We start from the raw sequence: 27,926 nt of genomic DNA, 5'->3' as shown, positions 1-27,926 counted from the left end.
CAATGACGTTTTGTGACCCCTTCTAGCCCTCCTGACTCTTTGCTTAAGTTTCTTCCTACTTTCCTTATATTCCACACAGGCTTTGTCTGTTCCCAGCCTTTTAGCCCTGACAAATGCCTCCTTTTTCTTTTTGACGAGGCCTACAATATCTCTCGTTATCCAAGGTTCCCGAAAATTGCCGTATTTATCCTTCTTCCTCACAGGAACATGCCGGTCCTGAATTCCTTTCAACTGACACTTGAAAGCCTCCCACATGTCAGATGTTGATTTGCCCTCAAACATCCGCCCCCATTCTAGGTTCTTCAGTTCCCGCCTAATATTGTTATAATTAGCCTTCCCTCAATTTAGCACATTCATCCTAGGACCACTCTTATCCTTGTCCACCAGCACTTTAAAACTTACTGAATTGTGGTCACTGTTCCTGAAATGCTCCCCTACTGAAACTTCTACCACCTGGCCGGGCTCATTCCCCAATACCAGGTCCAGTACCGCCCCTTCCCTAGTTGGACTGTCTACATATTGTTTTAAGAAGCCCTCCTGGATGCTCCTTACAAACTCTGCCCCGTCTAAGCCCCTGGCACTAAGTGAGTCCCAGTCAATATTGGGGAAGTTGAAGTCTCCCATCACCACAACCCTGTTGTTTTTACTCTTTTCCAAAATCTGTCCACCTATCTGCTCCTCTATCTCCCGCTGGCTGTTGGGAGGCCTGTAGTAAACCCCCAACATTGTGACTGCACCCTTCTTATTCCTGATCTCTACCCATATAGCCTCACTGCCCTCTGAGGTGTCCTCCTGTAGTACAGCTGTGATATTCTCCCTAACCAGTAGCGCAACTCCGCCACCCCTTTTACATCCCCCTCGATCCCGCCTGAAACATCTAAATCCTGGAACGCTTAGCTGCCAATCCTGCCCTTCCCTCAACCAGGTCTCTGTAATGGCAACAACATCATAGTTCCAAGTACTAATCCAAGCTCTAAGTTCATCTGCCTTACCCGTAATAATTCTTGCATTAAAACACTTCAGGCCACCAGACCCGCTGTGTTCAGCAACTTCTCGCTGTCTGCTCTGCCTCAGAGCCACACTGTCCCTATTCCCTAGTTCTCCCTCAATGCTCTCACCTTCTGACCAACTGCTCCCGTGCCCACCCCCCTGCCATACTAGTTTAAACCCTCCCGTGTGACACTAGCAAACCTCGCGGCCAGGATATTTATGCCTCTCCAGTTTAGATGCAACCCGACCTTCTTGTATAGGTCACACCTGCCCCGGACGAGCTCCCAGTGGTCCAGATAACGGAAACCTTCCCTCCTACACCAGCTGTTTAGCCACGTGTTTAGCTGCTCTATCTTCCTATTTCTAGCCTCACTGGCACGTGGCACAGGGAGTAATCCCGAGATTACAACCCTAGAGGTCCTGTCTTTTAACTTTCGGCCTAGCTCCCTGAACTCCTGCTGCAGGACCTCATGCCCCTTCCTGCCTATGTCGTTAGTACCAATATGTACAACGACCTCTGCCTGTTTGCCTTCCCCCTTCAGGATGCCCTCTACCCGTTCGGAGACATCCTGGACCCTGGCACCAGGGAGGCAACATACCATCCTGGAGTCTCTTTCACGTCCACAGAAGCGCCTATCTGTGCCCCTGACTATAGAGTCCCCTATTACTATTGCTCTTCTGCGCTTTATCCCTCCCTTCTGAACATCAGAGCCAGTCGTGGTGCCACTGCTCTGGCTGCTGCTATTTTCCCCTGATAGGCTATGCCCTCCAACACTATCCAAAGGGGTATACCTGTTAGAGAGGGGGACAACCTCAGGGGATTTCTGCACTGACTGCCTGCCCTTTCTGGTGGTCACCCATTTCTCTGCCTGCACCTTGGGTGTGACCACATTTATATAACTGCTATCTATGACGCTTTCCGCCACCTGCATGCTCCTAAGTGCATCCAATTGCTGCTCCAACCGAACCATGCGGTCTGTGAGGAGCTCCAGTTGGGTGCACTTTCTGCAGATGAAGCCATCCGGGACGCTGGAAGCCTCCAGGACCTGCCACATCTCACAGTCAGAGCACTGCACCCCTCTAACTGACATTGCGTCAATTAATTAGTAAATTAAAATTAAAAGTTAAATTTTTTTTTTTTAAAGTTACTGTTAACTATCTGTTTCCAAGCACTAGATTTCTACTATAAATGCGAAAGCTAAATATAGTACTCTCCGATCTCTGGCTTAGATACCCCTCTAAATTATAATTAAGTAATTATGTTTAATTAGTTACCAATGCTTAATTTTTTAAATTTAGTGTAGATTCTCAACCAGCCACTCAGGTCACAGCTTTTCTGTGATGTCTTCCCCTGTCTTCACCTCAGCTCCTCTGCTTCTAGTTCTTCCTGCAAGTGGAAACATCCTCTCCACGTCCACTCTATCCAGGCCACGCAGTATCCTGTAAGTTTCAGTAAGATTCCCCCTCATCCTTCTAAACTCAGGTATAGACCCAGAGTCCTCAACCGGTCCTCATACGACAAGCTCTTCATTCCAGGGATCATTCTTGGGAACCTCCTCTGGACCCTTTCCAAGGCCAGCACATCCTTCCTTAGATACGGGGCCCAACACTGCTCACAATACTCCAAATGGGGTCTGACCAGAGCCTTATACAGCCTCAGAAGTACATCCCCGCTCATGTATTCTAGCCCTCCCGACATGAATGTTAACATTGCATTTGCCTTCCTAACTGCCGACTGAACATGCACGTTAACCTTACGAGAATCGTGAAGAAGGACTCCCAAGTCCCTTTGTGCTTCTGATTTCCCATTTAGAAAATACTTTATGCCTTTTTTCTCCTTCCAAAGTGCATAACCTCACACTTTTCCACATTGTATTCCATCGGAGGCAAGCTGCCTCTCTTTTTGGTGTGCACAGTTATCCTTTCATATTTTGCCATGCTTATTTGACAAACTTAACCCGCTTTCCTCTCCAGTAGGGCTTTGACGAGGCCAGTCCCATGAGAGATGGAGCAACACCCAGAGAGGACGAAAACCCTGGCTTTCCTGGCCGACTTGGGCAAGCCGACTCTCCGGGGCATCAAGAAGTGCCCCAAGTGCGGCACGATCAATGGCACCCGTGGACTGAGCTGCAAGAATAAGAGCTGCGGGGCTGTCTTCAGAGATGGCGTGCGGAAGCAGCTGCCCAGCATTGACGCTGTTCGCATAGTCACTGGCTCGGCCTCGCAGGTCTACTCGGTGAGGCTTCGAGACCGCGGACCCGACTACCGGGGCTTTGTGGAACTCGGCACGTCGGAGGCGGTTCAGACAGTGGATGGCACCATCATTACCCACATAACCGGCCGCTGCTTCGTCCCCACCTGCTTCAAAGTATCAACGCAAGGAGCCTCCGAGTATCAGTGCCAGCACGTCAAGCTTGCCACGGAGTGCCACCTGGAGGCCACCCCGCACACTCTGAAGAGCTCGGTGCTGAACTCCCTCCAGGTGAGCGGCGAGACCAAGCAGGCCATCTGGACGCTGGCCACCGAGTCAAGCGGGCCCCTGGTGCAGAGGATCACCAAGAGCATCATGGTGGTGAAGTGCAAAGCCAGCCCCAAGCACAGCTTGGGCTTCCTGCATGTCTCCTTCCACGAGAAGGCGAGGATGAAAGGTGTGACGGAGCGCAAATTCTACTGCTCCTGCCAGGCTTTCAAAGCCAGCAAACCGGGCTCCATCAAGGAGGAGTCGCCAAAACGATGCATTCACTTCTACGCCTGTGTCTGCGCTTTTGCCAGCGACGAGAAGCTGGGGCAGGAGTTTTCCTATTTCATCAACTTCCATTCCACCGGTAGGTACAGACGTCCTGGTAAGTATGAATTACACTGCGTTATGCGCTGACTGAACAGTCAGACCACTGAGCTATCAAACTGGAAGCTGCACTCTTTTACTGTCTGCACAGTGGTTAGCACTGTGGCTTCACAGCGCCAGGGTCCCGGGTTCGATTCCCGGCTTGCGTCGTTGCACATTCTCTCCGTGTCTGCGCGGGTTTCCTCCGGGTGCTCCGGTTTCCTCCCACAAGTCCTGAAAGACGTGCTTGTCGGGTGAAGAGGACATTCTGAATTCTCCCTCTGTGTACCCAAACAGGTGCCGGAGTGTGGCAACTAGGGAATTGTCATTGATAACTTCATTGCAGTGTCAATGTAAGCCTACTTGTGACAAGAACAAAGAACAATATAGCACAGGAACAGGCCCTTTGGCCCTCCAAGCCTGTACCAGTCAAAACTTTCAGCACATCCTAGTGCCGTAACCCTCTCTACCCATCCTATCCATGTGTTTGTCAAGATGCGTTTTTAAACACCGTTAATGTATCTGCTTCCACAACCTCCCCTGGCAACGCGTTCCAGTCACTCACCACACTCTGCATAAAAAACCTGCCTCGCACATCTCCTCTAAACTTTGCCCCATGGACCTTAAACCTATGCCCCCTGGTGAGTGACCCCTCCACCCTGGGAAAGAGTGCCTGCCCATCCACTCTATCCATGCCCCTCATAATCTTGTAGACCTCTATCAGGTCGCCCCTCAACCTCCGTCTTTCTAATGAAAACAGTCCGAGTCTATTCAGCCTCTCCACATGGCTAACATCCTCCAGACGAGGCAACATCCTGGTAAACCTCCTCTGCACCCTGTCCAAAGCCTCCACATCCTCCTGGTAGTGTGGTGACCAGAATTGTGCGCAATACTCCAAGTGCGACCTTACCAAGGTTCTACACAACTGCAGCATGACTTGCCAGTTTTTATACTCGATGCCCCGTCCAATGAAGGCGAGCATTCCGTGTGCTTTCTTGACTACCTTGTCCACTTGTGTTGCCACTTTCAAAGATCTGTGGACATGCACAATAATGTAGATTATTATTAGATCCATCCCGGTGGCTATTCAGGGAAGAGCCAGGCAAAATCGATCCCTCAACCAACATCCAAAAACAGAGTATCTGATCATTATCACATGGCCGTTAGTCGGAGCTTGCTATGCCTGATTTGCCCGCCCAGCTTCCCACATTACAACAGTGAAAGCACTCCTGACTCTGTGACCCTGAAGGGTTTTGGAACACCCTGGAGATGGGAATGGTGTTATGCAAACACAAGTCTTCAAAACCCAGTTCTGTAAAAGGGCAGCACGGTGGCACAGTGATTAGCACTGCTGCCTCACGGCGCTGAGGACCCGGGTTCAATCCCGGTCCCGGGTCACTGTCCGTGTGGAGTTTGCACATTCTCCCCGTGTCTGCGTGGGCCTCAGCCCCACAACACAAAGATGTGGATTGGCCACACTAAATTGCCACTTAAATGGAAAAAAAAGAATTGGGCACTTCAAATACAACAAAACAGTGCTGTAGAAGTGTAGCTCAGCAGAATTGAGTACTTCTCCAACTTCCCCTTAGATGTAATTCTTTAATTTCTTTAAACCAGGTCTTCAGGCGAACACTGAGACACAGTTGCTGGCAATTTATCCCCAGGATCCCACATCCCAGGCTGCAGTGAGTGCAGTTTCGAAAGCAAGGAAGAAGAAAAAGGACGACATAACTGGTAAGCTCTCACTGAGCGCTACGAGAAATTTGCCTTTTGTTTTATGTGCAAACTTTACATTTCTGGGCTGAGAGCTGGCCCTGAAGGGAGGGAAATCAATCCATTCTCAGGGGCGTGTTGAAATTATATCTCCAATCGTTGATTGTCACTGGGTCAAAATCCAGGATCTCCCTATCTAACATTTCATGAATGGTTCGCCACTATTTTTTCGAGGGCAGTTACAGATGGGCAATAGGTGTTGACCTTGCAAGCTGTACCCCTGTCCCACGAACAATAAAAGATCACGTTGAATAAGTGCTCATTTTGTGCTCTCAAACTTGTCAGTTCTTTCTCTTGTTGGTGATCCAAGTACCTCAAACACGCACAGCCTGTCATCCTATGTAAGGAGGACCACCCATAATCGATCTCCACGTGGGGCTCGTGGGATACCAGCTTCCCCGGGAGTGTGTGGAGGCCCACCCAGATGGGCCTTGTAAGATCGAGCATAGAGGCCGGCCCAAGAAGGGACCAGCATGTTGTTGACCCAACTGGGGGGCTGTGAAGTGTAAATAGTCACTGCTGTGGGCAGACTTTGTGTTCTGTTAAATAAATTCCCCTTGTCAATCCCACCGCTGGCTGCCCGGATTAAACCCTGATTTACCAAACCAAATGTTTGAGAAGTTCACAAAGGCCGAGTCTCAGGGCGTCACAGCGGCGCAGTGATTAGCACTGTGTTATAACCTGCCTACTTACCATTGGCTGGGGACTAATGACTATCCCACAATCCTGTGGGAGTATGAGCTTCCCCAATGAGGGGGGCGGAGAAACCACTAGTAAACTCCTAGTATAAATAAAGCTGGCCAGTTCAGGAACCAGCAGGAAGGAGTATGTAGCAAGGGAAGTTACTGCTACTGTTATGTATATATGTTATAGTAAATAAATGTTATTACTTTGTATCCTTAAAACTCATGCTGGATTCTTCGTGGCCCTTACAAAACTGGCGACGAAGGTTAAAGTGAATAGCTGTCTACACTGCTGAAGCCACCTCCCTGGGTTTTTGTTGGATACAGGTTGGAAGTTGTTTTCTATTAAACCATGCCTCTGTACGGACGTTTGGATGTTTTTGATGCTGCGCTGGAAAGCTGGAACCAGTACACACAACGGATGCGTTACTATTTCCGGGCAAACAATATCACCGAAAACGAGCGCCAGGTGGTCATATTGCTCACCGCCTGTGGCCCGCATATGTTTGGGGTGATTAGGAGCCTTACGTACCCAGCTGCGCCGGACACCAAAACGTTTGATGAACTTGTGAATATAGTGGGGCAACATTTTAACCCAACCCCGTCCACGATAGTCCAGCGTTACCGGTTTAATACCGCTGAGAGGACCCCTGGAGAATCCCTTGCCGATTTTCTATCCAGGCTACGCAGGATTGCGGAGTACTGTGACTATGGTGAGACCTTGTCAGAAATGTTACGCGACCGTTTGGTTTGCGGTATTAACAATGCGGCCACGCAGAGAAAGTTGTTAGTGGAGCCAACATTGACTTTTCAACAGGCCATTCAAATAGTATTGTCCCGAGAGAGAGCAGAGCGAGGAGTACAGGAGCTACAGGGAATGGAAGTGCATGCCTTGGGGCGCAATCACTTCCGTCCGAAAACGTCCCCCCGCACTCCTGCGGTACCTTGGGCGAGGCAACGTCCGGACCGACGCCAGTGGCCGTCGGACATTCCTCCCCGAAGGGAGCCTTCTCCAGAGCCAATGAATGAGGAGCCATGTCCGTGTCAGACTTGTAGGCGCTGACCCCGTCGCGGACGGCGGTCGTGGGGACGCCAGAGGCGCCGTCGTTCCGACCAAAACTGGGACCAGCCCAGGGGCCGTAACTGGGACCAGCCCAGAGGCCGTACCTTCCATGTGGATGAACCTGCGACGACTACTCCTGAGGACGTGGAGACGGAGGACGACTGCCTGCAGCTGCATTGTGTGGCAGCTCCCCGTGTGGCCCCCATTAAGGTGACAGTACGGGTCAATGGCCACTCGCTTGAGATGGAGTTGGATACTGGCGCAGCGGTCTCCGTGATCGCCCAGAGGACATTCGACCGCATCAAGCAGGGTATACAGACCCTTACATTAACCGACTCACAGGCCAGGTGGGCCACCTACACGGGGGAACCACTGGACATTGCAGGAACTACAATGACCCCTGTTGTCTATGGACGCCAGGAGGGGCGTTTCCCACTTATCGTGGTGCGCGGCCATGGGCCCAGCCTGTTGGGTCGGTACTGGTTGCGCCATTTGCGGTTGCAATGGCAGCACATCCTCCAAACAGTTTCTGAAGGGTTGACTGAGGTGCTAGGACGATACCCAGATGTATTCCAGCCTGGTTTGGGGAAAATAAAAGGGGCCGTAGCCCGTATCCAAGTTGAACCAGGAGCCACGCCGCGCTATTTCCGGGCGCGCCCAGTGCCTTACGCCTTGCTCGAGAAGGTAGCAGGGGAGCTCACTCGTTTGGAGACTTTGGGTATTATCAGGCCCGTCCGTTTTGCTGACTGGGCAGCACCAATTGTACCTGTAATGAAGCCAGATGCCACAGTTCGCTTGTGTGGCGACTATAAACCTACAGTGAATACGGTTTCCCGACTCGACCGATATCCAATGCCTCGCATAGAGGATCTCTACAGGTGGACTCTCGTTCACAAAATTAGATATGAGTCACGCCTACCTGCAGTTGGAGCTGGACCCTGCCTCCCGACCATATGTAACGATTAATACACACCGGGGCCTGTATGAATATACACGGTTGCCCTTTGAAGCATCCTCTGCCTGCGCAATTTTTCAACGTGTTATGGAGGGCATTTTGAGAGGTTTACCACGTGTGGCTGTCTACCTAGATGACGTTTTGATTACAGGGACGTCGGAGCAGGAACATTTGGAAAATCTGGAGGCTGTCCTTAGACGCCTTTCGGAGGCTGGAGTCCGTTTACGTCGCACAAAGTGTGTATTTCAGGCAAAGGAAGTAGTCTACCTAGGTTATCGGGTGGACCGCGAAGGTCTGCACCCCGTCGCAGAGAAGGTGCGTGCAATTCAACATGCCCCCGCCCCGACTGACACATCGCATCTTCGTTCTTTTCTCGGTCTCGCAAACTATTACGGGAAGTTCCTCCCCAATCTGGCAACTACGCTGGCCCCTTTGCACCTTCTGCTAAAGAAAAATCACACCTGGGTTTGGGGTCAGCCGCAAGAAACCGCTTTCCGGCGTGTAAAGCAACAATTGTCGTCGTCTGGGTTACTAACCCACTATGATCCTGGAAAGCCTTTGCTCATCACATGTGATGCATCCCTGTATGGTATTGGGGCCGTCCTGTCCCACAAAATGGAGAACGGGGCCGAGCGACCGATAGCTTTCGCCACCCGCACATTGACTGCAGCGGAGAAAAAGTACGCGCAGATCGAGAAGGAGGGCCTGCCAGTGGTTTTTGCGGTGAAACGCTTCCACCAGTACGTGTACGGCCGCCATTTCACTATCGTGACTGATCATAAGCCCCTGCTGGGACTTTTCAGAGAGGATAAGCCAATACCGCCCATTGCTTTTGCACGGATCCAGCGCTGGGCTTTGTTGCTTGCTGCATACGAGTATTCTCTGGAGCACAAACCAGGTACGCAGATAGCAAATGCCGACGCACTGTGCCAATTGCCTTTATCGACCGGCCCCATGTCGGCCCCCACGACCGGTGAGGTGGTTGCAACCCTAAACTTTATGGACACCTTGCCTGTCACGGTATCACAGATCCGTGAGTGGACCCAGACGGAGCCAGTCCTGTCAAAGGTTCGGCACATAGTCCTGTATGGTGAGCAGCATAGACAGCTCCCAGGCGAGTTGCCGGCATTTTCCTCCAAGCTGTCAGAATTCAGCGTGAAAGACGGCATCCTCTTGTGGGGGACGCGTGTGAATGTCCCGGAAAAAGGCCAGGAGCTGATACTAACAGACTTGCACAATGGGCATCCAGGTGTGACCAAAATGAAAATGTTGGCCCGGAGTTATGTCTGGTGGCCAGGCCTCGACACCGACATTGAGAAGGTGGCCCAAAACTGCTCCATTTGCCAGGAGCATCAGAAGCTTCCGCCGGCCGCGCCCCTACATCACTGGGAATGGCCAGGGCGGCCTTGGGCACGCTTGCATGCAGATTTCGCAGGCCCTTTTCAGGGATCCATGTTCCTTCTACTAATTGACGCCCAGTCCAAATGGCTGGAGGTGCATAAGATGCAGGGGTCAACGTCCTGCGCAACAATTGAAAAGATGCGTTTATCGTTTAGTACGCATGGCCTCCCCGAGGTGCTGGTCACGGATAACGGCACTCCATTCACGAGTGAGGAGTTTGCGAGGTTCACGAAGATGAACGGCATCCGCCATATCCGCACTGCCCCTTACCACCCGGCTTCAAATGGGTTGGCAGAGCGCGCAGTGCAGACATTCAAAAGAGGCCGGATCAATGGACACGAGACTGGCTCGCTTTTTGTTTACGTACAGGACCACCCCCCATGCAGTGATTGGGGTAGCTCCCGCAGAACTCCTAATGGGCCGGAGACTTCGCACCCGCCTTAGTATGGTTTTCCCGGACATTGGCGCAAATGTACGCCGCACACAAGAACGGCAGGGACAGGGATTTTCTCGGCATCGGCCGATTCGGCAGTATGCGCCCGGTGACCCAGTGTTCGTTCGGAATTTTGCTGGTGGTGCCCAATGGGTTCCTGGTGTAATCTTTCGCCAAACGGGCCCTATATCTTACCAAGTGCAAGCCCAGGGTCGTCTCCAGCGAAAACATGTAGACCACGTTCGGTCCAGAAGACTATCCCCTCAAAAGATATCCACCCCCGGAGCTCATTTCTACAGCCGCAGAGACCAGAGACAAAGGAAGGTAGTCCTCACAATCTTCCACTGGTGCCTCACTCGAAGCCTGCGCAGGTCGTTACGGGACCAAATGGAAATAGAGACGCTGACATGACGGAGGCAGCAGAATCTGACTCCGAGATGGAGACACAGGATGCATCAGAGGGGGAATCCTCGGGTCCACGGGCCGTGGATGCACAACCGTTGCGCCGTTCATCAAGGAAGCGCCAGTCTCCGTCTCGTTACACGCCGCCTCATCCAGCGCCGCGTGCAAATGGTGTCCGGCCTGCTGCCAAACGAGTCCGACGCCCTCCTTCGCCAGGGTCTTCGGTGGATTCCTTGGACTTTGGGGGGGAGGGATGTTATAACCTGCCTACTTACCATTGGCTGGGGACTAATGACTATCCCACAATCCTGTGGAAGTATGAGCTTCCCCAATGAGGGGGGCGGAGAAATCACTAGTAAACTCCTAGTATAAATAAAGCTGGCCAGTTCAGGAACCAGCAGGAAGGAGTATGTAGCAAGGGAAGTTACTGCTACTGTTATGTATATATGTTATAGTAAATAAATGTTATTACTTTGTATCCTTAAAACTCATGCTGGATTCTTCGTGGCCCTTACAAAACACTGCTGCCTTACGGTGCTGAGAACCCGGGTTCGATCCCGGCTCTGGGTCACTATCCGTGTGGAGACATTCTCGCCGTGTCTGTGTGGGTCTCACCCCCACAACCTAAACATGTGCAGGTGGATTGCACGCTAACTTGCCCCTTCATTGGGAACAAAAAAGAATTGGATACTCTAAATTTATTTTTAAAAAAGGCGGAGTTTCTGTTTGCGAGAGTGGATGCACATTGTCATTCTTCAAAGAGACGTGCCCCCTTCTGGATGCACAGCGTCAAGACACGGGTTGGCACGCGACAAAGGATCTGACCTAATTTGCTCCATTTGGCCATTTTCCACTCTACCATTTGGGTGCTGTATGATTTGCCTTCCTGAAGGTGCCATCTCATTGCACCTCTTGTCTACTTGTTTGTAGACAGTTCCCAAGGGATACTGGCTGTGTGAGTGCCTCATGTTCCTGCGGAAGGGAAGGCACCCTCACAATAAAGACAGCCAGATGAACATTAAATGTCTTTGTCTGTTGGTGCAGCAGCTCTCCTGGACTGATGCCTACATAGTGACCATTTCTTCTCTCTCTCTCTCTTTCTTTCAGTGAGTCAACCGATCGATGAATCCCAAGTGAGCCTGTCATTTCAGGACTGGCTTGCCAGTGTCACAGAGCGCATCAATCAGACCATGCATTACCAGTTCAATGGTGAATGATAGGTGTTTTTGCAAAGTATTTAGCTTTGCTAAAGGGACGGTTTCCCTCCTCCGGGCGCTCCGGTTTCCTCCCACAGTCCAAAGACGGGCAGGTTAGGTGGATCGGCCGTGCTAAAATTGTCCCTTAGGGTCCTGAGGGTTGGGTGGGGTTGCTGGGTTACGGGGATAGGGTGGAGGCGTGCGCCTGGGTGGGGAGCTCTTTCCAAGGGCTGGTGCAGACTCGATGGGCCCAATGGCCTCCTTCTGCACTGTAGGGATTCTACGGTTATAATTTGCTCAGTAATTTTACATAGAATGGTCCCTTAATTGTTGGTGTCAATAAAATAATTTGTCATTTAAAAAAAACATTTTGCAACCGGGTAGTTTAATATGATGTCTTTGGAGAGGAAACAGACTGCGAATGTCACCTTCCCCCTCCTGTGGAGTGATTGACCATCAACGATGCTGACAGGGAGCTGAAATAGTCACTGCGGAGAAGTACACAAGAAATAGGAGCAGGACCCTGCTCTGCCCTTTGATCAGATCGAGGCTGATCTGATTTTGACCTCGACTCCAGTTTCCTGTCTGCCTCCATGACCCTCGATCGCCGGTCAAAAATCTGCTCCCTGGGCAGGGAATTCCAAAGACTAATGACACTCTGGGGGGGAAAAAAACTTCTCCTCATCTCGGTCTCACATGAGAAAGCCCTTATTTTTCATCTGTGTCCCCTCGTTCTAGACTCTTCCGTGAGGGGAAGGACATGACGTGAGACAGACGGGTTTCTTTATCCAGTATTGCAAGCCGTCCCCCGGGCAGGAAGGCCTCAGATTTGTTTCCCAAAATAATTATCCCCCTTAACGTGATCATTCGGAAGCCCACTCCAAGCATTGATAAAGGAGCTACGGCAATTTGTTAAAGGGTGTGCAGTTTGGGGAGTTGAGGAGGTGCATTATCTCAACAGAGGCTGCTTGCATCCAGGGAGCACCTCTATCATAGTAAAATGGCCCAAGGATCTTCGCAGGAGAGAGCTCATAAGCTAAATTTGACACTTGCGCATTGGTGACAGTTTTTCTGGCGACCCCACCTTTCCAAAAGCACATAGAGTCAGTGACTCAACTGCTGTAATAGGCAGCTCCGAGCGAGGCTACCAACTCTCGTACGTACCCCTCAAGGTTTCAACATGTGACCTCCAACCGCCCTACCCAGATTAAGCAGCCTTTACTGTTTCCATATCTATCTCCATTACTCACACAACAACTAAAAAAATGAAAAGCGTTGAAAGAAGATGATGCCTTTGTCTGGTGGCCCTCGGATTTATTTTATGTTTTGGCCTAGGTTTCTTACAGCAGTGTGTCGGACATCGATCCTTAACTCCTGGGCATTCCAGGATTACCCTGGGGTCTTGGCAATGTTAGCTCCGTCTGGTTCTGCAGTAATCAGCACCGCTCTTAAAACACGGATGTTAGTCCGGAATACTGAAGCTTTTGGCATTCACTGCCCACCATTCTATCTCTGAAGCTGCCCTTCATTCTATCTCGAAAGCTGTCCCTGTGTTGTCTGCATGGTTGGAAGGTAATGAGTTAGATTGCATTTTGATAGATCGAATCAGGGCCGGAGCTACTCAGTTAATGGTAAGGAGTTGGGGAGAGTTGCAGAACAAAGAGATCTAGGGGTACAGGTTCATAGCTCCTTGAAGGTGGAGTCGCAGGTGGACAGGGTGGTGAAGAAGGCATTCAGCATGCTCGGTTTTATTGGTCAGAATGTTGAAAACAGGAGTTGGGACGTCCTGTTGAAGTTCTACAAGACATTGGTAAGACCACACATGGAATACTGTGTTCAGTTCTGGTCACCCTGTTACAGGAAGGATATTGTTAAACTAGAAAGAGTGCGGAAGAGATTTACGAGGATGCTACCAGGACTTGATGGTCTGAGTTACAAGGAGAGGCTGGATAGGCTGGGACTTTTTTCCCTGGAGCGTAGGAGGCTTAGGGGTGATCTTATAGAGGTCTATAAAATAATGAGGGGCATAGATAAGGTTAACATCTTTTCCCAAAGGTAGGGGAGTCTAGAACTAGAGGGCAGAGGTATAAGGTGAGAGGGGAGAGATACAAAAGAGACCAGAGGGGAAATTCCTTCACACAGAGGGTGGTGAGTATCTGGAACGAGCTGCCAGAGGCAGTGATAGAGGCGGGTACAATTTTGTCTTTTAAAAAGCAGTTAGACAGTTACATGGGATGGGTGGGTGTAGAGGGACATGGGTTAAATGCGGGCAAGTGGGAATTGGGTGGCATGGACAAACTGGGCCGAAGGGCCTGTTTCCATGCTGTAAACAGCTATGACTCTAGGTAATTATACCCTCGCTGGAGAATTTGATTGCAGCACTATGTCACCCTCCTGCTCACTGATCTACATTGTCTCCCAGTACACAACCCACCCGGTTTTGCATTTCCCAGCCTCCAGCCCTTCCCACTGCCATTCTGCACCAACTCTGTGCTCCTCCAAGTTTGGCCTCTTGCCTCATGACGTGGGAGGCCATTCGTCCCACCAAGCCCATGCTGGCTCCTCCGTCGAGCAGTCCAGTCAGTACCATCCCGCTAATCTATCCCTGTCCATCCAATTTCCTTTTGAAATCATTCATCGTCTCCCCTTCCACCACTCTCGTGGGAGCCAGGTTCCTGTTGTGTCTCCCTTTTTTGCGTCTCCGCCACCAATTGAAGGCTGCCCTCAGAGCTCTGGAAATCACCGTCTAAATCTCTCCAACTGTCTGCCCTCCTCCTTTGAGATACATCTTCAAATCTACTTCTTTGAGCTTTTGGCCACCCGTACTGATGTCTTTCTTCGTTTGACCCTGTCCAAAACATTCCACTCCTGTGAAACATCTCGGGCCATTTTGCCACCTCAAAGGCGCTGCATGAATGCAACTTGTTGTCAAAGGCGCTACATGAATGCAGATTACTGCGGGCACTCATAAAATGCAGGTTGTTGTTGATGCAGGGAGGCCCGAGCCACTGGTGTTCCACGTCCCCCAGACCTTTTTCGACGCCCTGCAGCAGAGGATTTCCATGGGAAGCAAAAAGAAACGCCTGCCCAACTCCACCTCAGGTAATACGTCCTCCTTGAGACGCAGAAAAGCCCGGGTCACGGTGAAAGTGTGAGGCAAGCAAGTACGCGCCCCCTGGTCGCTCCTAAGGCCTTGGCACTGTAGTGGCTTGTATGGAGCGCTTCCGCTTCTGGGAACCTCGGTTCCAATTCAGCTCTGCCAGCTGGAACGAAGGTTTCCTTTGTCTGCCCCATTTGGAATAGGAGCAGGAAGAGGCCATTCGGCCCCTCGAGCCTGCTCCGCCATTCGATATGATAGCGGCTGATCATCCGCTTCAATGCCTTTGCAGTCCAATTGCCAATTGTGCAACGGGCCATAAATATAAGATAGCCGGGCGGCGCAGTGGTCAGCAATGCTGCCTCACGGCGCCGAGGACCCGGGTTCAATTCCAGCCCAGGGTCGCTGTCCATGTGGAGTTTGCACATTCTCCCCGTGCCTGCGTGGGTCTCGCCCCTACAACCCAAAGATGTGCAGGGTAGGTGGATTGGCCATGCTAAATTGCCCCTTCATTGCAAAAAACAAATTGGGTACTCTAAATTATAAAATAAATATAAGATTGCCACATTGGAATTCAGGAGGAACGATGCCACATAAATATGGAGCTCCGTACCACAAAGTACCTAGCCAGCATCCTCTTCCGTGTATTGATGCCATTTGCCTCAACCCCTCCTCGAGATAATGAGTTCCACATTGGGTATTTTTTATTTGAAAAAAAATTTAAGTGCCCAATTCTTTTTTTCCCGATTAAGGGGCAATTTAGCGTGGCCAATCCACCTACCCTGCACATCTTTGGGTTGTGGGGGGTGAGACCCATGCAGACACGGGGAGAATGTGCAAACTTCACACGGACAGTGACCCGGGGCCGGGATCGAACCCGGGTCCTCGGCGCCGTGAGGCAGCAGTGCTAACCACTAGGGTGGCACGGTAGCACAGTGGGTAGCACTTTTGCCTCACAGGGTCAGGGTCCCATGTTCGATTCCTGGCTTGGGTCACTGTGCAGAGTCTGCACGTTCTCCTTGTGTCTGCGTGGGTTTCCTCCGAGCGCTCCGGTTTCCTCCCAGAGACATCCCGAAAGACATGCTGTTAGGTGAATCGGACATTCTGAATTCTCCCTCTGTGTCCCCGAACAGGCGCCGGAATGTGGCGACTGGGGGATTTTCACAGTAACTTCATTGCAGTGTTAATGTAACCCTACTTGTGACAATAATAAAGGTTATTATTCGGCCACTGTGCTGCCCTTTTGAGTTCTACATTCTACCCACTCTCTGGGTAAAGAGGCTTCTCCTGAATACCCAACTGAAATAGTCACCTCTTGAGATCAAGGGAGACTGTTTTTTGATTCGCTGGACTGAGCTGCTTTTAGATCTGGAGCGCCTGCCCTGGGAGATAGGGCTCGAAGAGCCGTTCTTTCCTGTCATGCCTTTTGACCCGTGCCGACGTCTGAAGTGTGCCTGTTGTGTCTTGTAGGTTTTGTTCGGAAGGATGCTGTGCCTTTGGGAACATTCTCCAAGTACACGTGGCAGATCACAAATGTTCTTCAGGTCAAGCAGATATTTGACACCCCGGAGGTAGGTGGTCAACAGTCAGGCCACAGTAGGCCCCATTCAGCTATGAGTGAGTCTACAGCAAGAGAAAATGCTTGTCGCTGCATTTTGGCGGATTGATAGAAATCGGGGAGACGCCTGGCGAGGTTCAGTGATTGACTACTCATAGAATCATACAGCATGCCTGTGCGGAATCTTTGTCAACAGAGATCTTTACCACAGTGCTGCAAACCTTACTTTTATCAAGTGTATGTCCTGTTCACTTTTGATGTGGAGATGCCAGCGTTGGACAGGGGTGGGCACAGTAAGAAGTCTTGCAACACCAGGTTAAAGTCCAACAGGTTCGTTTGGAATCACTAGCTTTCGGAGCGCAGCTCCTTCATCGCTCACCTGGTGTAAGACATCTTACTGTTTGCTTTTGTAAGTCACCAATGTATATGCTTCAAGGGCGGCACAGTGGTTAGCACTGCTGCCTCACGGCACCGAGGAGTTCGATCCTGGCCCCGGGTCACTATCCATGTGGAGTTTGCACATTCTCCCCATGTTTGCGTGGGTCTCACCCCCACAACCCAAAGATGGGGCGGCACGGTAGCACAGTGGTTAGCACTGCTGCTTCACAGCACCAGAGTTCGATTCCAAACTCAGGTACCTGCCTGGAGTTTGCACGTTCTCCCAGTGCCTGCGTGGGTTTCTTCCGGGTGCTCCGGTTTCCTCCCACTGTCCAAAGATGTGCAGGGTAGGTGGATTGGCCACGCTAAATTGCCCCTTAATTGTGAAAAAAATAATTGGGTCCTCGAAATGTATTTTAAAAAATTATGTATCTGCTTCCCGCACTCTTCCAAGCAATGCGTTTAAGATTATAATGACTCGGGTTTTGCTCCATTGATGGAACATTCTCGTACACTGGACATCTTTTCCGTCAATGGTCTGATCTCCTGCGACATTATGCCTTTGTAGATTTAAGTTCTTATTTATCGATTGCAAATGGTGGGTCTTCTAGAGCAATGATATTAGTTTGGGTGTGCAGGTGGAAGGTGAAAGAAAATAATTCCGTACAAAATTAATTATATGTGCAATTATCACTTTTTATATAAATTATATTAAAATTAAACGCAACTTACAACGAAACGTCAAACACTTCAGCCAAGAGCGAACATTCAGGCATTTTTGCTCGTGGTTGCAGATTGATGCAGAAGATTGGCTCATTGTGCTGTGAGGAGTTTATACATTTCTATCTTTCAGAATCCATTTGTATATAGGCCGATGGTGATCGAATCAGTCTACCTGTAAACTGGTGAATTATATCTATAAGTTAAATATTAAAAGTGCTGTTCCTAAAAAAAAAAGATTATAATGACTCGCTGTCGCTCTGGTTTTCTTTTGCTAATTATCTCAAACCCCCGTCTCCTGGTTACTTGCCTTCCCCCGTCAGTAGAACCAGTTTCTCCTTATTTACTCTGAGCTAAACTGCTCTCCCTGTTGCCATCCACTGTCCGAATCGAGCATTCCCAGATCAGGTCCGGCAAATTGAAAACCGAGTGAAGATCCCTCGACACCGGTGTTGAAATTCCGGCTGCTGATTTTAGCAGAAGCTGCTGAGCTCGTCGCCTCATTTTGCAGCTTCACATTGTAGAATAGCGCAGACGGTGGCCGTTCAGCCTGTCGGGCCCGTGCTGGCTCTCTGCAAGACCAGCCCTCTTATCCCACTCCTCTGCCTTTTTCCCCTCAGCCCTGCAACGTTTTCCTCTTCAGATAATTAAGTAATTTCCCTTTGAAAGCCACGATTAAATCTGACTCCTAGATCCTCACCACGAGCTAGTTTTTTTAAAACCTGTTTTCCCCCCCATGTCGCCATTTAGTCAATCACTTCAAATCTGTGCCCTCTGATTCTCGATCCTTCCACCAAGGGGAACAGTATTGCTCCATCTAGACCGTGTGGACCACCTCATGATTTTGAACCCCTCAATCAAAACCTCCTCTCAAACTACTCTTCAAAGAGAACAGCCCCAGCTTCTCCAATCTGGCCACACAACTGAAATGAAATGAAATGAAAATCGCTTATTGTCACAAGTAGGCTTCAAATGAATTTACTGTGAAGAGCCCCTAATCGCCACATTCCGGCGCCTGTTCTGGGAGGCTGGTACGGGAATTGAACCGTGCTGCTGGCCTGCCTTGGTCTGCTTTCAAAGCCAGCGATTTAGCCCTGTGCTAAACTGGGGCTGGATTCTCCGATTTGGAGACTATGTCCTGACGCCGGCGTGGGAGCGGTGGCATTTTACGACGGGAAAATTGGCGCAAAACCGCCACCGATCCTCCGTTTGGTGGGGGGGGGGGGGGGGGTGAGAGGCAGGCAGTGTAGAGCACCTGCTTCTCGCTGCTGATACAGCCGGAGAATTGCCGGGTCCATGGCTGCGCATGCGGCCGCGTGTGGATCTGGTCTGCCAAATAGTGCCTCCCTTTGGCCAGGCTCGCCACCCCCGGACCACCCCCCAACAGTGCCCCCAGCCCCTGCCAAAGCCCCCCCTCCCTCCCCTGCCCGCGGATCGGCTCCCCCTCCATACTGTGGCGGCGCTGGACTCAGTCCGCAGCCACCTCGTCGGATTCACGGAAAAAATAGCATGAGAGACCCACGGTCAGGAACCCGGCCGGTCGTGGGCAGAGCATCGGGGGGAGGGCCTCAGGTAACGTCCTGAGGCCATCCATACGGCGTACTCATAGAGTACTCCATTTGGGAGGGGGCGGAGCATCGCAAAAGCGGCGCAGCCCCAGGTTTCCACGCCAACGTGGACTCTCTGGCCGATCGCCGAACCTGATTTCGGTGTCGGAGACCGGAGAATCCTGCCCCTGAAATCCCTTGTCCCTGGGACCATTCTTGTAAGTTTGCACCCACCTCCCCCCCCCTGAAGGCCGTCCTGCAGTGTGGTTAGAAAATAGGATGTGTAACCAGCCTAATAGGATCTAACCCGACACCCTTCCATTCCGTCATTCCAGATGCCTCTGGAGGTTACCCGCAGTTTCATTGAAAACCGCGATGGCACGTACGAGCTATTTAAGTGCCCCAAAGTTCAGGTAGAAAGTATTGCCGAGGCGTACCGCCGGGTGGAGAAGCAGCCAACAATTCGGCCGCTGGAACTCAAGACGTTTCTGAGAGTCGGTGAGTAACTGGGTAACGAGGGAGTTTTCATATTCCGAGGAAGCATCCAAGAGTGACAGACCACAGTCGCTGTTCCTTAACCCTTTAGTTTTGCTCACAGCTCTGCTATGTGGTACTTTGTCATACACCCCCCAAACACAATCGCATTCTTCAAACGTGATTTCTCCTCAAATAATCTGGGCCATTTATTAACACGCATTTCACAATTCTAATCTTTATTAGTGTCACAAGTTGGCTTACATTAACACTGCAATGAAGTGACTGTGAAAATCCCCGAGTCGCACACTCCGCCGTCTGTTCGGGTACACAGGGAGAATTCAGAATGTCCAATTCACCTAACAAGCACGTCTTTCGGGACTTGAGGGAGGAATCCGGAGCACCCGGAGGAAACCCACGCAGACACGGGGAGAACGTGCAGACTCCGCACAGCCAGTGACCCAAACTAGGAATCGAACCCGGCTCCCTGGCGCTGTGAAGCAACAGTGCTAACCACCGTGCGACCTTCCCAAGCGCCGGTTAATTTTGTCCCATATCGTTGTCTCTGAAGGTTTCCCCGGAACCACTGTTGGGCTGGTTGGCTGGCTGGCCTGTGGTTTGGAGCCCATTTTCAGCGCCGGCGTCGCGTGTTGAACATTCTGGTGCCACCCCACTATCCAAGGAGGTTTGGACGATTGTGTTCAAACCCTCGGCAGTTTCCATCCATGCTTACTTCAGTAACAGAGGAAACATCCCAGCCAGGCAAGGTGGCTTTCTGCTTCGAGGGCCACCAGCCATTTAAGTACATCCCCGTTATCCAATATTGCTTGCACACTACCTTTACTGCTAACCTATTCTCAGACTCCCTCTTTTTGCCTCCCAATTCCTGTGCTCACTGACCTGGCCCGTGCCTATCTCTGATCTCCTCCGGCACTGTTACTCTCCGAGGTACCTGCGCTCCTCCAATTCCCGCCTCTTGAGCACCCAGATTTTAATTTACTCCGCCATTGCCGGCTCCCCAGACCCCAAACCCCGGAATTCCCACCCTACACCTCTCCGCCTCACTACCTCGCTCTCCTTAAAACCTACCTCTTTGACCAAGTTTTTGCTCATCTGTCCTCGTATCTCTTTATGTGCCTCACTGTCATACTTTGTTTTATAATATGCCTGTGAAAAAAACCGGTGATTTATTCAGTTAAAGGTGCTGCAATATTTATAACAAAAGTTGTTGTTTTAACCCTTAAGATGCACTGGGGATAATAAATGCAGCATGAATTCCTTAATTTATGGTTACTTGGGATAATGGCAAAACCCAGCCCGTTTTCATCATGTCTCTGTTGGGGGCTCATCAGCGGATATTAACAAGGTGTTTTTTTTTGTAATTTCTGACTATTGTGAAATTGACTGCGGAATTTTTCCTTTGCATCCAGGGAACATGTCCCCTGAGCAGAAAGAACCCACTCCATTTATTATTGAATGGATCCCAGATATCCTGCCCAGATTGAAGATTGGGGAAATGAGGATTAAGCTCGTGTACGGTCACCACCGGAACGGACACATTGAGTGCAGAGAGCAGCAGCCGCCTCTGGGACACAATCTTGAGCTTAGTCCGTCCCTAGCCACCATTAATATTCACTGAAATCAGGGCCATCGCCTCTGCCTGTTTTGGAACGGATGACGCTCTGGAACCTGGCTCGAATCCTGTTGAAGAACTGTACGAGCTTGAAGACTGACTGCCTCGGAATGACCGGTCCAGGACTCCTGGGTTGCATTTATTCGCACCGAACAAGTTTGGACCCTTCGACTTGCGATCCAACACACTCTTTCATTTCGACTTTTGAGAATGCATCACTGTATTTTAAAGCTCCTTGAGAGCGTTAGCTGCCCGCTTTGATTTCCTTTTTCACTTTACGTCGAGGGGGTTGTCAACCTATCATGCAAACACTAAAGCGTGTAACTCAATGCTGCTCTGCAGAAAGAGAAATCATTCGGAGCTGGGTGCGCCGCCCATATTGGGGTCAGTTGTCCTCGGGTTTATGGCGCAGGTTTGGGTTGGGCTGGTACGTGCGCGGAAATTAACCGAAGGAAGACCTAGCTGGATATCAAAATAAGGAGCATGTTATCACATTTCCACTCTACATGTAGAGTCTCCGGTGGCGCTACAGACTGAACCAGAGAGGTTCTATTAACGATGGAAACATTTGCGCCAGACTCAAGACTACTGGCAAGCACCTGACACTCTTGAAGCTGTACCTTGGAATGGATTATTGCCTGCAGGCAAGAAGAGGGACAGGTTTGGGACTTTCTATCATGTGAAAAAAGTGAAAACTTTCAACTTTGCGGCCTGGATAACAGTTAACACAAAAGGTTTCTAAAATTAGTTCCGTGCAAGAATTCCTCTGCCCCGTAGCATCTGACCAAGTCTTTGCGTTGCCCCAAAGTGCTTCGCAACTCATTATTTTTCAAATACAGGAAGGCAAGGTAGCTAGTCCCACGGACAGCAAATGCGATAAATCGGCATGAGTTTTTTTTTTTTCCCTTTTGGTCGTGCTGCTCAAGGGTGAAATGGTGGTCACGGCCGTAGAATAACTCCCAGCTGCTCTTTGCAAAGTGCTGTGGAATCCATTCCACCCACCTGAAGGCACCTGCTGGGTCTTTGTTTAGCAGCTGAAGGTGGCACCTCCAACTGTGCACCACTCCTTCAAGCATCGCAGTGTCAGCCAAAGCCAGTTGCTGGTTCAGCACGGTGGACCTACAACCTAACTGGGAGCTGAGAAGAGATGTAGACATTCTTTCTTTTTTCTTTAACGTATTTCTTATCTGCTGGTTCTAAGCGGCACCTATGAATATGTAAGCTGCATTTTTATATAGCCTTTTGCAACCTCAGAATGTCCTTTTGGGGAAATTAATTAATCTTGAAGCTAGTCCCTGTTGGATTGTAAGCCCTTATAGCTCCAATTTGCAGCAGCTTTGTCCATGATCATCTGAATTTAAAGAGGCTGTTTGAGGGATAAGCATTGGTCAGGGCACTTGGGAGAACTCTCCTGCTCCTGTTCGGGATAACATCACGGGATCTTTGGTGCCCTTCTGAGAGGGCAGGATCAACAACATTCTGTAGGACAGCACCTCCCACAGTTTGGCTCGCCTTCAGTACTGCGCTGAATCCCTTTCTTTATAAAATTATGCAATGCTCGACCCGCATTTGTTGCCCATCCTTAATTGCCCCTTGAGAAGGTGATGGTGAGCCGCCTTCTTGAGCCGCTGCACTCCCTGAGGTGCAGATACACCCACAGTGCTGTTAGAGAGGGAGTTTCAGGATTTTGACCCAGCGACAGTGAAGGAACGGCCGATATATTTCCAAGTCGGGATAGTGAGTGACTTGGAGGGGAACCTCCAGGTGGTGGGGTTCCCAGGTATCTGCTGCCCTTGTCCTTCTAGATGGTAGAGGTCACGGAATTGGAAAGCTCTGTCGAAGGGGCCTTGGTGAGTTACTGCAGTGCATCTTGTAGATGGTACACACGGCTGTCACTGCGTCGGTGGTGGAGGGAGTGAATGTTTGTGGATGGTGTGCTCCTCAAGCTGGTTTGCCTAGAATGGCATTAAGCTTCTTGAGTGTTGTTGGAGCCGCACTCGTCCACGCAAGTGGAGAGTATTCCATCACACTCCTGACTTGTGCCTTGTAGATGCTTTGGGGAGTCAGGAGGTGAGTTACTCTCCGCAGGATTCCCAGCCTCTGACCTGCTCTGGTAGCCACAGTATTTATATGGCTGGGTCCCAGTTAAGATTCTGGTCAATGGTAACCACCAGGATGTTTACAGCGGGAGATTTCAGCGAGGGTAATGACATTGAATGTCAAGAAGAGATGGTTAGGTCCTCTCTTGTATCTAAGGAGGCACGGATGAGTAATGATGGGATGGAAGGTATTGATCAAGCAGCTGAAGTTTCAGTCTAGATTATGTGCTTTTAGGGCTGGACCCCTGATGGCGCTGAGTGAGTTCCTACTGTTCCAAGGCTGACACTTTTACTCGTACATGTTGCGGCAGCAGTGACATTCCATAGGGAATGCACAGCAAATTTATATTTTACTCCCATATGCTCGCTTCTCTTCCAAAAGCATTAATTCATGTTGAGGTGCTGCCACGGCACACAAGCGGTCAGCCCCCTATCTGATCCTAGTTCAAGCAGGATTTCATTGTGGAGAAAAATCATCCAAAAAAGTTGCTCACTTACACATCATTTAGCAATGACAGTCGCTGTATAGCATTATAATAATCTTTACTGTCACAAGTAGGCTTACATTAACACGGCAATGAAGTTACTGTGAAAAGCCCCTAGTCGCCATACTCCGGCGCCTGTGCGGATACACAGAGGGAGAATTCAGAATGTCCAATTCACCTAACAAGCACGTCTTTCGGGACTTGTGGGAGGAAACCAGAGCACCCGGAGGAAACCCACGCAGACAAGGGGAGAACATGCAGACTCCGCACACAGTGACCCAAGCCGGGAATCGAACCCGGGACCCTGGCGCTGTGAAGCACCAATGCTACTGTTCACCCCGGATCCTCTGTTCCCAATGCGGACGCCGATGCCACAGACTGAAGCTCGGCTCGGCCAACTTCCTGGCCTACACCAGGGACTTGTCTTTACCCCAGTGGGCCATTGGGATTAGGGGGATGCTGATTCAGGTTTTAGGAACCTTCCAAAACTACTGCTGAACGCAGTGCTGCTTAACACAAAGGCAATCTGTGAGACAGACGCGATAAGACTTGACAAGAGGGAAGCCGTGCGTGTAACACGATTAGGTGAATCGAAGAGCTATCTTTAAAACTGAAGTGTGAACTTGTTGTCAGATAAGAATCATTGAGTCATATAGAGTTGAAACATTCTTATTGATGAATACCGAATTCCTTTACCCCACCTTGGGGACAGCAAGCATAAGGTCACTGCAGAGCCAACGTCAATTACTCATCTACATCTAACAGGATTGCACAACCTCCATTTCCCCATTTTCTCATGACTTTCAATGAATTATGTTATGCTGCATGTTCAGAAATCATGCACAGTTATACAGTCTGCATTAACCGGGCCGATTTAATACTGCTCTTCCCCTTCCCCGATTGTGGAAATGATGCTTGGATCGTTGTGGAAAACCCTCTGGAATAAATCCAGTCCTGTGTCGTCAGTTTTCACTTTGGCCTGCCTGCATTCTGTCCTCGACTGTTTTGGTTTTGCACCCTTCGCGTGAGAGAATTGGCAAGTGCCTGGTCAGATTGGCGCTTGAGAAGTGCCAGTTAATGATCCCGAACAAGAGAGCATCTCCCCCTCGCACTCCGACATCCCCACCATCGGCGGGAGGTTGCCCACTTTCCACATTTTGATATCCTCTACCACCATGAGCAAGAACGGCTGGCAAGAGAGCGGGCATCGCCCGGATGAGTTTAAGCAGTCCACCGTACAGTCACAGTGTGCCAGGGCATTGGCGGATATTGAATCCAGTTACAGGGGCACTTGGCAAGTGGCCCCGTTGTGTCCTGCATGCCGTTGAGCTTTAGATGTTGTTGCACTGCATCCATCCAAGTTCATCCACCTCCATTTTACCTCACATCACACACAATCATGTCAGCCCAGGGGCTTAGTTGAGTACCAACCTCTATGCCTCGTCCAATTGAGATATTGGTAGATTATTGGAATCTAACCTCCATAGAATGTGTGACAGTTTACAAGGGAGGTTATTGCAGAGGCAGAACATGGCGGACTCCATCCCTCTCACTGGAAACTGTGTGAGGCTGTAGCAGACCATTCGCAATCTTGTTGTTGCACCTGACTTCAAGATACTTTCGACTATGTACCTGCTCCAATCGCCAAGCGCAGCTATTTCCACCTCCATAACATCCCCCCAGCTCTGTCCCTGTCTCAGCTTATCCGCAGTGGAAATCATAGAATTTACAGTGCAGAAGGAGGCCATTCGCCCATCGAGTCTGCACCGGCCCTTGGAAAGAGCACCCTACCCAGGCCCACACCTCCACCCTATCCCCGTGACCCACTAAAACTTCTTGGACACTAAGGGGCAATTTAGTACGGCCAATCCACCTAACCTTCACATCTTTGGACTGTGGGAGGAAACCAGAGCACCCGGAGGAAACCCGCGCAGTCACGGGGAGAACGTGCAGACTCCGCACAGACAGTGACCTGAGCTGGGAATCAAACCTGGGACCCTGGAGCTGTGAAGTAACTGTGCTAACCACTGTGATGCACGATCAATCACTACTGAAGCGAGATTGTAGTCCAATTGAAGGCTTTAATGAACAAGTAGTTACCCCAGCAGCTCCGGTACAGAATGACTGCTGTGGGTGAAACACAGACTCTTATGCTCCGCCTGCTGGGTGGAGCCAGCAGGCAGGTTCTACCACTCATACTACAGTATAAGGTACATCCCACCTAGGTACCGCGATATCCCTAATATAGCCTACCACACTGCTACCCAGACCTGCCCATTCTCACCTTCCACCCCTCACGAGCCTGAGCTCTTTCGAAAGCTCTGCTGCCTGTATGTGAGCTCACACCCACTCCTAACACAAAGGCGGAATATCGCTGATCCTGGGAGCCTGAAAGAAGAAAACCCCCAAATGTTTGGAAATAGAGAACGTTACTATGTTCGTGTCTCCACTGATGCCACCAGACCTGCTGAGCCCTTCCCGCTTTCACTGCACACCAAGACCTGTTCTCACTCCTCCATTAAGACCATCCTTAAAACCTACCTCTTTGACTAAGCTTTTTGCTCACCTGTCTTAACACTTCCACATGTGGCTCGGTAACAGATGTTGATGATGCTCCTGCGAAGGATGTTTCACTGAATTAAAGGCACTATGGACATGCAGTGGTTGCTGTTTTGAGTTTCATTCAATAAATATGACAAGGCCTGTAAGTAACCCTGTCAGGAAGGAATATTCAGCCATTCTGCTGCTGGGATATTGAGTGGGATGGGGCGGTGATGCAGATGTGGGCAATGACACCCTGACATGAACCTGGCGGGCCTTCTCCTGTGGCTTCAAGTACTTGAAATGGTGCTGGCCCAATGATGTTGAGTCGGGAGTGCCAAGTGTTTGACCATGAAGGTGAGAAAAGAATGTCATAGAGAGAGTCATAGAGGACAGAAAGAGTCCCTTTGGCCCATCGTGTTTGTGTGGACCATCAAGCCCCTCTCCTAATCCCAGTTTCCAGCATTTGGTCCGTAGCCTTGTTCGCTACGACGTTTCCAAGTGCTCATCTACATACTCCTTAATAGTTGTTAGAGTTCCTGCCTCTACCAGCCTTTCAGGCAGCGAGTTCCAGATTCCCACCACCCTCTGGGTGAAAAGGTTTTTCCTCAAATCCCCTCTAAACCTCCTGCCCCTTACCTTAAATCTGTGCCCCCTGGTTATTGGCCCTCTACTAAGGGGGAAAGTTTCTCCCTATCCAACCTATCTGTGACCCTCATAATGTTGTCCACCTCAATCAGGTCCCCCCTCAGCCTTCTCTGCTCCAAGGAAAACAACCCCAGCCTAACCAGCCTCTCTCCATAGCTGAAACGCTCCAGCCCAGGCAACATCCTGGTGAATCTCCTCTGCACCCTCTCTAGTGCAACCACATCCTTCCTATAGAGTGGCGACGAGAACTGCACACAGTACTCTAGCTGTGACCTAACCAGCGTTTTATACAGCTCCGTCATAACCTCCCCGCTCTTATATTCAATGTCGTGGAGATGCTGGCGTTGAACTGGAGTGAGCACAGTAAGAAGTCTTACTACACCAGGTTAAAGTCCAACAGGTTTGTTTCGAATCACTAGCTTTCGGAGTGCAGCTCCTTCCTTTTTAAAAATAAATTTAGAGTACCCAATATTTTTTTTCCAATGAACGGGCAATTTAGCGTGGCCAATCCACCAAAGCTGCACATCTTTGGGTTGTGGGGGTCGAACCCACGCAGACGCAGGGAGAATGTGCAAACTCCACACGGGACAGTGACCCAGGGCCAGGATTCAAACCCGGGTCCTCAGCGCCGTAGTCCCAGTGCTAATCACTGCGCCACGTGCCGCCCTCGCACTCCTTCCTCAGGTAAAGGAAGGAGCTGCACTCCAAAAGCGAGTGATTCGAAACAAACCTGTTGGACTTTAACTTGGTGTTCTAAGACTTCTTAACTTATACTCTGTGCCTCGGCTAATAAAAGCAAGTATCCCATCAGCCTCCTTAACCACCTTATCTAGCTGCCCTGCTGTCTTCAGGGATCTGTGGACGCGTGCTTGTACTTCCTCTGTATTCCCAGCGTCCTACTGTTCATTGTGTATACCTGTGCTTTGTTAGTGCCCCCAAAATGCATCACCTCACAATTTTCAGGGTCAAATTCCATTTGCCACTGATCTGACCAACCCGTCTACATCGTCCTGTCATCCATGCTCT

General features: G+C 50.3%; 1 protein-coding gene across 7 annotated transcripts in view; it reads left to right on the top strand.

Moving 5' to 3' along the window:
• c20h2orf42 (chromosome 20 C2orf42 homolog) overlaps positions 1-26,371 on the top strand; it is a 47,351-nt gene extending 20,980 nt beyond the window's left edge. For 2 of the 7 annotated variants that reach the window (XM_072485987.1, XM_072485989.1), the window contains exons 3-9: positions 2,968-3,815; positions 5,432-5,548; positions 11,632-11,733; positions 14,715-14,822; positions 16,288-16,388; positions 19,356-19,518; positions 20,925-26,371. In XM_072485987.1, the coding sequence (XP_072342088.1) occupies positions 2,996-3,815; positions 5,432-5,548; positions 11,632-11,733; positions 14,715-14,822; positions 16,288-16,388; positions 19,356-19,518; positions 20,925-21,133 (1,620 nt within the window). In that variant the 5' untranslated portion in view covers positions 2,968-2,995 and the 3' untranslated portion in view covers positions 21,134-26,371. Of the gene's footprint in view, positions 1-2,964; positions 3,816-5,431; positions 5,549-11,631; positions 11,734-14,714; positions 14,823-16,287; positions 16,389-19,355; positions 19,519-20,924 lie in introns of all 7 variants that reach the window. The other 5 variants (XM_072485986.1, XM_072485988.1, XM_072485990.1 and 2 more) reach the window with 4 other exon arrangements.
• Positions 26,372-27,926: the final 1,555 nt, after the last annotated feature.

This window comes from Scyliorhinus torazame, chromosome 20 (genome assembly GCF_047496885.1).
Source record: "Scyliorhinus torazame isolate Kashiwa2021f chromosome 20, sScyTor2.1, whole genome shotgun sequence".
In the NCBI taxonomy this organism is placed as follows: Eukaryota; Metazoa; Chordata; class Chondrichthyes; order Carcharhiniformes; family Scyliorhinidae; genus Scyliorhinus; species Scyliorhinus torazame.
This window is presented reverse-complemented; position numbering and strand designations above follow the sequence as displayed.